Source organism: Hippichthys cyanospilos, chromosome 9 (assembly GCF_059441005.1).
Source record: "Hippichthys cyanospilos isolate Australia breed blue-spotted pipefish chromosome 9, RoL_Hcya_1.0, whole genome shotgun sequence".
NCBI classification, from domain to species: domain Eukaryota; kingdom Metazoa; phylum Chordata; class Actinopteri; order Syngnathiformes; family Syngnathidae; genus Hippichthys; species Hippichthys cyanospilos.
In genome coordinates, this window is record NC_142377.1 from 8,253,331 (window position 1) to 8,264,079 (window position 10,749).

General features: G+C 39.0%; 1 protein-coding gene across 2 annotated transcripts; it reads left to right on the top strand.

Annotated features, from left to right (window-relative positions):
* The first annotated feature begins 45 nt into the window (after positions 1-45).
* mbd1b (methyl-CpG binding domain protein 1b) lies at positions 46-9,395 on the top strand. Of its 2 annotated transcripts, none has more exons than XM_088422374.1 (17): positions 46-141; positions 634-1,019; positions 1,175-1,315; positions 2,132-2,267; positions 2,344-2,597; positions 2,679-2,761; positions 2,857-2,897; positions 3,517-3,645; positions 3,720-3,800; positions 4,311-4,331; positions 4,422-4,523; positions 4,649-4,810; positions 4,888-5,058; positions 5,958-6,023; positions 6,106-6,180; positions 6,989-7,075; positions 7,135-9,395. In XM_088422374.1, exons 2-17 carry the CDS (start codon positions 751-753, stop codon positions 7,603-7,605), a joined length of 2,289 nt encoding a protein of 762 aa, XP_088278500.1. In that variant the 5' UTR covers positions 46-141; positions 634-750; the 3' UTR covers positions 7,606-9,395. The 2 variants fall into 2 exon arrangements, with proteins under 2 accessions (XP_088278500.1, XP_088278501.1); XM_088422375.1 differs by having other exon boundaries at positions 4,909-5,058.
* Positions 9,396-10,749: the final 1,354 nt, after the last annotated feature.

The window sequence follows — 10,749 nt, forward strand, 5'->3', positions numbered from 1 at the left end:
TTTTCGATGGAAATTGGTCCTACGGGCTTCCGTTGTCGGTACCCGCTGGACACTAGCACGCTAGTTAGTTTAGCAGCTGACTGTAAAGCACTGTAATTGTGGTGTTTTCCCGTTAACAAGACAGGAGATATCCTATTAAAGGTACGTGGTTTTGCCGACCCATCGAACCAACTGACGCGCATCGAGCGCCATCACACAAAGTTTATACGTGTCACTGATAATTGTGACATTTATTCATTGCGACCACGAAGTTAGCTTTAGGGGCTAACGTTAGCATGCAACGGCTCTTGTGTTTCCTGTACCGGCTCATCTGTCGTGGGATTTGTTTGAATGAAGCGATAATGTTACAAAATTTACACTTATTCAATGGACAGATCGACTGCTGTTGTTAAAATTTACTTTCCCGTGTAATATTAGTTTGTTACACGCCACATTTCCCGCCCATCGTTGAGCATTCAACACAACTAAACTGCAATATCGCAAGTCTGTATAATATAATTGTTATATTGTGTAGTACTTAAACCTTAAAGCGTTCTATTCATATGTTCATTCATTCAAAAAAATGTTCGATAATAGACTTCTAACTGTGCATGTAATTACTGTTTACTTTTCTCTCCTTTACCTCTTGACCAGTTCGAGAGGCCAGGGAAAAGTGTCCGAATCACAACATGGTGTGAAAACACTTTACGTCAAGATGATCCAATGTAAATAGTTTCAGAGTGACTGTTGTGAGTTGAAATTGTTTCACCAATGGACGGGGAAGCCCCGCAGCCTCCCGGGAACGAGCCTGTGGAAGATGTGGGACAAAAGACGGAGGATGCAAATGAGGCAGATGTTGTAAGGGAAGCACAAGGAGAGGAGAATCAAATGGAGGATGAAAAGCCCCCTGTTGACTTTCCTCCTACTGATTGGTTGGAGCCTCTAGATGATGATGACCACGGTGATGAAGATGAAGAAAGCATAGCAGGAGAAAGTGAAAAGAGTCATGCCATTAAGAGCGTTAATAAATTACTCAATAAGTAAGTACAATTATGTTTGTTTGTTGTTTTCTAATCAAGATGTATTGATTAGATAATTGTGAGAAATAATAGAAGTAGACCCATTTCCACAAAGTGATAATTTGCTTGTCTTATTTGCTGTAACTTTTGATTGTTGCTTGTCTTCTTTCTTTTAGGACTGTCCGACGTCGACGCAAGCGCACACATCCCGATGAGGGATGGTTTGACTTCCCTGAGCTCGGACAGGGTTGGAAACGCAAAGAGGTTATTCGACAATCTGGTTCTAGTATTGGTCAGATGGATGTCTATTACTTAAGGTAACAGCTTCTTGAAAAAATACATTTTCCACCTTGTATATTGACAAGAATTATGATGTAGTTAATAGGCTTGCAATAAAGGTAAAAATGTTGATTGAGTAAAAGCAAATGTTTTATTTTAGATACAGTAGTCTGCTTTCATGGAGGACTACAAAAACGTTCATTTATTTTTTAAGCTGAAATCCTGAACATTTGGACAACAGTAAATGAAAGAAGATATCCAATCGGTTAATTGATATTCCAAAATACTGGTCGATTAATATGCTAACCAATTAGTTGTCGGTTAATTGTTCCACTTCTAATAAATTGATCTTAGATAATCAAGAATCAAATTTGTAATGGCTATTAATACTTTTGAAAACACATTTTGCTGTCAACTGAAAATGATGTCACCTGTTTTGAAGGCTCAGGTAATGACCAATCACAGCTCAGCTTGTGAATGTCACATGACCAACAAGTGAGCTGTGATCGGTCATTAACCGACCCTGGAGCACAGATGATGTAAGTTTTCGGTCAACAGTAATTGCATTTTTTTTAAAGGTATTAATTTTGCGTGAAAAATATTTTGGTTATTAAACTATAAATAATAACTTTTTTTTAATCGCTGAAAATGACTTAATAAGTGGACTTTATTTTCAACTGGTAGAAAACAGCAGTCTCATTTGTAAACGAAAAAGACCTGTGCTGGAAGCGGGTCTGACTATTTTTTCCCCCAAATGTTTATTTTGATTTCAATGTTTTAATTTTATAAGGCTTGGAGTTGGAATACACAAATGAAGTTAAAAGTGGCTAAAAGCTATGTTTTCCAATTCACAGTCCCGAAGGTAATCGGATCAGGAGTAAAGTGGAGCTGATGACGATTTTTGTCGGCGTTCAAGACATATCCCATTTTGACTACAAAGCGGGAAAGTTCTATAACGGCGAAGTCAAACAAACCCGACGCAGACGGAAGGTATCACTGCATGAAGATGATTATATCTCAAGCATATTTTTTGCGGTTTGTTTTCATTTAAACGACAACTTTCCAGAGGAAGATACGGGAGCGGTCCTCCTCGGAGTCCAGCTGGGTGGACAAAGGAGAAAGGGCGGACACTCCGGACTCCTCCTACTCCAAGCGCACTTCGAACAATTGGGCCAAATCTTACATCTCTAGTGAGACAACTTCTCAAACTTCAACCAATGAACCTGTTGTACCCAGTATCAAAATCAAACTTCATATGCCGTCGACGTCCAAACCGCACCTCTCCATAAAAGGACAGCCTGGCCCAGATGATAAAACATTGTGAGTTCAAGCGCTTCGACGCTAGCTAACGATCTGTTTATGCTCAGCGAGATATTTTTATGAAGTTACATTTCTCAACAGGTTGTGTTCCAATTGCGGTATGCCCTTCATCGGCACGTGGTACGACAGACAAAGAAAGAAACCCTCCTGTCCGTCATGTTGGGGTATGTGGATCCATTTCGCTTTTCACTCATTCACAACAATGAAATAAGAGTGTAATACTGAATATCTTTTTATTTTGTTGTCTCTTTATCCTCAGCTTCAAAGACCATAGAACATCCGCTGATACGTATGCGGAAGGTAATGTCATATTTTCGACATAACCGTATTCTCCTGAAGCTCGGCCTATTTGTTTGTGTCCACTGTTGTGTCCGTTTTGTCTCAGCAATACAGCAAAGTTAAATGCATCCGAGCCAAACATATGAGACATCATTTGAGCCACCAGGATGTCTTCTGCTGAGCACACCTGGTAGCGAAGCTTGAATTTGCAGCCCATGGCATATAAATATATATTTTTTCATGACCCTCAACTTTTTTTTTTTTTTGCCTCATAACATTCAATCAAAAGCCTGGATGTAGCTTTTTTTTTTGTTGCTGTTACCTGTGTATAGTGTTGCACAATTATGGCCAAAATATGAATCACGGTTATTTTGGTCAATACTGAAATCACTATTATTAATCACATTTATTCATCATGTTTTGTCAAAATTATCTATTTATTGCACTTTTGTTTTTAAACAAGCATTATATAAACAAGGCTTCTAAGTAAAAGTTGGACACAAATGAATAGGTCTCAGGAGGCTATTATGCAGAAATAGTTACACATTTGCAATGCAATATTTTGACTTAATTGTTGAGATCATATAGAGTAACATTAGAAAGATATTTTCTAATATTAAGAACTTTTTTTTTATTTAAGCGGATTCCATGTGGGCAGTGTGTGGGATGTCACATGACTGTAAACTGTGGCCTCTGTGTCAACTGCAACAGTCCAGAGAACCGAAAGCGCATATGCAAAATGCGCAGATGTATCTGTCCAATTCGCAGAGTAAGTCACTTGTTTACCATTTAGCTGATTGTTAAGACGTCACAAATCTTCAAACCATGTTTTGCCTTCATTAGACTTCTGAAACAGAGAATGTCACACCAAAGATGCCGGAAAGCGACTTTTCAGAGTTACTGGATGACAACATAAGTTTGCAGGTGATTGGTTTGATTTTATAAGATACATATCTGCAAAAATATGGACAAGGACTGAATTTTTATCTTTTCATAAAAACTAAAATGTGATTATAGTATCGCTGCATTTATCATTTTTAGAGTTTTTGTGTGTATGTATGTTTTAGGTTTTTTTTACGCTGGGGTACCCTCTAAATCCTTTTTTTTGTAAAATGTATGTTTAACGTTTATCAGCGCTTTATTATTTTTCACATAGTTGAGGAAAATATTACTATTTTTCTCCAAATTAATTTCAACGGTCGGATTTGGACCATTTTTTATTACCGATCCACTGTGGTTCTATTTAGCGTAGGCTGAATTGGCAATTGTAATATTGAACACTAGATGGCGGCAATGTCCATCAAGGGGCTAAACGAGTCATTGATTCATCTTACTTGAAATCTAAGTAAATCTTTTGTCATTTTAAATCTTTTTGTATTTTAATTTGGCTTGGAAGTTTACTTAAACGGTACCTTTTATGTGTATATTTTGCAGGAGGAACCTACCGACACCCAGGTACTATTGTTAGTTTTCTATAGTAAAATAGACAGTGAAATATTGATCCATGTTGATTCTTTTAAACATTTTACGTTGTTATTCATGCAGCAGCTGGATACAAAAAGCAGCGAACCTGAGAACTTTTCTTCCAACATGGACCAGATGGACCCGGAGGACGATGACGACTATTCAACAGATGACGATGATGATGTGAGTCGAGTTTTGGCGCTTTGTCTTCGGCCTCGAGATGCATTTATAGGCAGTTTTTGTACATTTATATAAATAGATTGCTACGTACCTCCCGTGTGGCGAATTCAATGTGTCCACATTTTCAGTGGCATAAGAAGCGGAAACGACGTGCCTGTGGGGAATGCAATGCGTGCTTATGCAGGAAGGACTGCGGCACCTGCGATTTTTGTGTTGACAAACCCAAGTTTGGCGGCAGCAACAAAAAGAGGCAGAAGTGTCGCCTCCGACAGTGCCAGAGACAGGCAATGGTGCGACGCTGACGGTCCGAGTTGCTGCCTCCATCTGTTGTGCTGACATGACAAAATTGGATTTTTCTTACCTACAGAGGCACCTGCTCCCCTACCAGATGTCTCAAGGTGATTACAGGTCGGATGATCCGTCACTGCCAGGCAGGCCAAGGCCTCACTACACGTACAGTCGGAAGACAAATTTAAAGAAGATTAAATTGCCCCACGGCAGCTGGGATTTCAGTGACGATGACGACGACTTCCAAGATGTCAGTTTTCTTTTTTTTTCTTTTCAATGTTTTTCATTTCTTTAAAGGGGCCCGTAACATGAAAAGTCAACTTTTGGGAACTTTGAACCATGTTCCAATCTTGATCTGTCACCAAAAACACTCTCCACGTATTATATTTCTTCATTGATGCATTTCTAGCTTATTCTGCGCTCTGGTAAAACGGTTTGAAGTGCGCTTATGACGACAGAAGCAATTTGTACATCCCCCCTGCTGCCTGTACAAGAGAAAATACATGCCGATCTTATTCGCATCTTTTAGTTTTGTTTTGAGTCTGGCGCTGAGGAGGAGAGGTTTTGCTCGTAAATAGCAACGTTTCATTTATTAACTACAACATTTGACTTCAGAAAATGCTGAAGTGACCAAAATGTGTGTTTGGGAAATAATTCACCCGTGGGAGGAACTATTGTTATAAATACTAGGTTCCCATAGGGACTGATTTGATAGGAGGAACGCATGTTAGTGAGAGCTGTATATCAACGCCGCTTTGTCTTGTAATGTCAGTAAAACGCCTGCTTTTGGCCTCATTATTCACGCTGGTCGAGTGAGGATGAGCACTCGAGATGATTTATGTATCCATCTTTGGTGGCCTGTCCACGTTGAACAATGTCATGAAGGGGGCGAGGCAGCTTCACGATAAGGTGCGGTCTCTGCAAACGAACCGCTTTACTTCTTGGTTAGAAATATCGGTACCATAAAACTCATTCAATAAGAAATTAAAGCGACAATGTGCAAAATGTAATTTTAATGCACATATGACACTGTGAAAAGTATTTAAATATAATGTTACGGCCCTTTTAAGACTTTTTTTTTCATGTGTTTTACTTGTAAGTGCCTTTAAACAGTTAAAGTTCAAAAGATTTGTACGTTTCTATTTGTAGATGTGGATCTCGGAACCTTCGAGCAGTACCAGAATTACTCTTAACACGATGGACAACACGAGACAGGTTTGATTTATCGGCCCTTTGACATGCTTTGGACACCACAGGTATATGCCGTTATAGAGTATGTCATCCTTTGTTTCCATAGTTAAATCGTTCAATTTTGGAAGATCAAGAAGTGGCGAAAAGACACGGTCACCAAAGCAACAATAAACGCCCTCATGTAAGTGTTTTAATTATTATTTAATCACTATTATAAGTACAAATGTGGCTGATTCTAAAAATGCACACCTGCGCGTCAAAACTCCTTATGTGGATGACAGATCAATCTTCCTCGAATGGTGTTGAATTAAAAAAAACAACTCGTTTTTAGGGTAGGGGTTAGGGTTTATAGGACGCACCCATACTTTTGTCCAAAAAAAAAGTCCATCTCATATTTGGGGAATTGCCTGCTGATTGGCACTTTCACTTGTCTTTCAAGGCCAACTATGTGTAAAAAACAAGGGAGGTATCATATGAAAGTTTGATTTCCATTTCATCATTTGAATTACTAGTCTGTAATGCATGTGTTGTATGTATGGCTTTCTTCCCCAAGGAGAGCAACACTGCCATCCAATGGTCACTCTTCATCACTACAGTGCTCTCGTCAAAATAAGCACTCGTCAAGGGGGTCAGCTACCCTTTCAAAAAAAAAAAAAAAAAAAAAAAATATATATATATATATATATATATATTTGACAAGAATCCTTGTCATTGGCACGCAAAGTAAGCATTTTAAAAGACGAGAATTCTCGTTCATGGCACTGAAAGCGTGAACTCCCTTTTTCCAGTGTTATGCAGTTTACAGGTTAATCTGAAACTGAAAAAAAATGCATCGAGGTGCCTGAAATATTCTATTTTTTATTTTTTTTGCCATTACACTTGACATTGCAAAAACAAAGCCTAACCCTGGCGGCATCCCACAATTTGAGGAGAACCACTCTAAACAACGGTACGCGAAAATATATTTAATCTCGTGTGTTGATTTGCAGGAGCATCTAAATGAAAGGAACGTGGAGGTGTCCCACCAGGAGACCGGTTGTCTGAGGCCCGGAGAGGTGGATAACGAGCTGCCCATGGTAAGGTTTCCGGTTTATTCGCTGACCTCACATGAGCTCACGTCCCGCGACCCCTTCAGATCACGCAGATCTTCAGTTTGGCCGAGAATCCGGCGGAAGCCACGGAGGACAACGACAAGCGACTCTTAGCTCTGCTCAACTCGTTACGCAGCACCTCGCTGCCGACCTTATGGTACGCCGTTATGGCAAAGGGCCCGCAGATCCAGCTGCTGCAGTGCTCCAAGCAGTCCAACATGTCGGACACCATCGTCCTGATCGACCCGGGCTTCGTCTATCAGGTGACCGTGCAAAAGCAGCCGCTTTTGCCCACCCACCCGTTCTATCGGAAATTCCCCAAAAAGTTGACCTCGTCCACCGAAGTGGTCAGTCTGCTTCTGGGTTTGGAGAAATACTCTGTTTGCCATGGGCTCACCCCAAAAGAACCCTTACCCAGCCACGCCCCCATTATTTTGGAGCGGGCCTCCACGTGCGAGTTCCTGGTGAAGAAAAACGTCAGCGTCTGCTTTTATTGTAAATTGCTGTGCGATTGAGCGAGTCGCGCTGAGGTTGAACGTTGGGACCCAGACGCTCCGCGGTCCGAGCTGGATCGTACGCTTGAAGCATCACCAAAGACATTCCGACGACGGGCATTTTTTTCACCCGTGATTTTTTTTATACGTGTATGTCGCCGTTAAAGGATGATGGGTGTTGCTGAATGCTCTCTGTGGTGAGAGTGATCTACTTTTACTTGAGGAATCGGTACATATTGTACATATTATGGGTCTTCACCTATTCTCCCTTAATTGTAACGACTCCTCCCATGTCCCGTTGACCACGCCCACTCCCCGTCCCTATTTTCTTGCGTTGAGGGTTTAGTAAATTTGACACACCTTGCAGTGTTCTTTTTTTTTTTTTTTTTTAATTATTGACTTTGCCAGTCAGGTGATGTGGGTTTTGTACATTTACTCTTTCTTTGCGACGGTTTTTGATACAAAAATCTATTATGGGTAAATGGAGGAATGTTAATGCATGAAGATTTCCACATTTTTGTTAAGTAATAATGAGCCACATATTGTATTAACTCGATAGATGGAAATACAGAGGTCACAGTGCCAAATGTGTCAAGCATCATATAAACAAAAGTGTAATTAAGGGTCAGAACACGTTGGAATTTAGAATTCATACTTTTTTTTTATGTTCTATGCACCCCCCTGATCTAAAAGTTGGATTGTTGATTAAAATATATGTATGTGTGTGTAATCATGTACTAAAGTAAATGATTACTTTCCGCAATCAAGTGCTGAAGTAGTTATGTACTTGAAACCAAAATTATTTACTTTAGTTTTTTAATACAATCTAATAACAGTATAATATTATAAAGTAATTGATGGTTACTTTTGGTACTGAAGTGCGAAAACTAATCAATAACCAACCCCAAGGTAAATGATTGTTTCTGTACTTTAGTAGCGAAGTAGTACTTTAATACTAAAATTAAGAAGGAAGGTTTGCGGGAGGTGAGTGTGTTGTGATTCAACAGAATCAGCCGTCTAATATTTACATTTAACGTGAATGATTTGAGGTCAGAACTGGGACAGTGGGATAATTCCCACCTTCCTTGAATGCAACATTAAAATAGTTGGACTTTGCTGCTGAATTCATGTTCCATAAACGCAATATTAATCATATTAGCGGGTTGCATAGAACATTTTATTATTTTTTATATCATTATTAAAACGTCCTCATTAATGAAAATTAAATTTTGCTAGATCCAAAAAGGTTTACGCTTTGATTTCTTGGTTTGTGAGATCTGAGTGGTCTTGTTAGCTTACAGTATTATTTCCTGTACGATAGAAAATAAATAAATAAAAGAATTATAGCACAAGTTGCACCGCATCAGTTGCAATAGTTCAGTCTTTTCACTGGTTTGTCAAACTTTGCTATGCAAAATCTGTTCGCACAATTTTACATTGTCTGTGTTTAAAGCCATATTGTACGATGAGCTCATTTGAATTAGCAATGTAACTTCAGAAAATGGCCACAGATGAACGGATTTGGGTTTCACTATTGGTCTTAGAAGTATTTGATATGCCACTATTTTTGTAGCTTTTCCACTTTGCAAAGAATGGAAGGAGTTTTCATGTGTAAACTCTCAAGTCAGGCCCCTTCATTCTTCACAAGTGAGAAAACATCTCCGTAATGTATGCGTTGGAATTGACCAAGACTGCGGTATCGTTTCCTCAAGTAATTGTGGAACCTTAAATTGTTAATACCATAATGTTTAGTATCTGAGTGAAACATATTCAGAATTGTGTTGAAATAAATATTTCAGTTGTCTGTTAAATGGGTCCCAGGTGCCTCAGTACATGATGTGTCATCATCCAAATGAATGTCATTTACATATTTCATTGGTGCAATTTCATCATTGCTGATGAAAAGTGACTGCAGCTCCTTTGAGAAACATGCCATTTCATACTTTTGTTTATGGGTGTCATTTCATTGGACAGGTGCGCTTAATGGTCCTTGAGTAGATATATTGTACGATTGTCCGCAGATTATTCCTCCTGTTAATCCTTTTGATCCGTGATCCAAAATCCAGAATAGCAAAATCCCCCAGCTAAATGCGAATAAAACGGAGCTCCACATTTGTCCTCCCGCATAGCCAAGGGCCTTTAGAAAAAAAACAAAAAAACATTCCTGTTGTCTCACCATAGCGATAGAATCCATGGCAAGACATAAAAATGGCAGTTTTACTAGATTAAAACACTTTATCATGAAAGTACTATGTTACTGCCTGGTGTGTTTTTATTTATGCTTCTATTAGCAGCCGTGTCCACTACTGGGCCATTCAGACGACAAACTACAATGAATGTTGGTAAAAAACATACCTGCTAAGACTGTTTGTGGCAAAAACGCAAAAAAAAAAAAAAAAAAAAAGAGAAGAATCCTGCCATTTCACTGATTATTTTGCACAATGAATACCAACCAAATGTACTTGTACTTAATGTCATATGTTCTGGGTGTAATTATACTTTTGACCGCTAGATGGTGGCACACAGTGTACTCAGAGATGTAAATTTGAAGATAAACGAAGAACTATTAACCTAGTCAATCGTCCACAATAGTTTCACAATTTAATGTCATTTGTAGCCCCCAGTTTGGATTGCTACAGAATTCAATGGAAGTAAGTCAATTTTATCACTTATATTAAAACGTTGTGATTTGTTTTAGCTTAGAAAAAAAACGGAATTGTTTGCAATTGCTTCTCAACCTTTTTTCTGTGGAATATTTTTTCAGCTAAGTACACCCTAGCAAGCCTTAAAGAATGAAAAAAAATATGAAAAAGTGAAATGTGTGCATTTAGCTAATAAGTGTTGAAAAACACTAGACTGCAAAGTATGAAAAAAGTAAAACGTGCGCCTTTCACTCACCCCATTGAAAAACAGTAAGAAAAACAGCGCCGTCCATTGGACGAGTCTGTCACTGTTTTTTTACCCTCGTGTTTTTGTGGTTCGTGAATGTAGCCAAACACGTGTTAAAATTGAACTTTTAATTTTCTATGTTTCACCACATATTACCACGTCCTGATACTTTTATTAGGAAAAGGAAGCAACCAAAAGTCCTCTGTTGGATTCCATCGGAGGCGTCCTGCATGTGGGCGGGGCTTAAAGCTCTTGTTTCCGGAGGTAGCCCCAGCC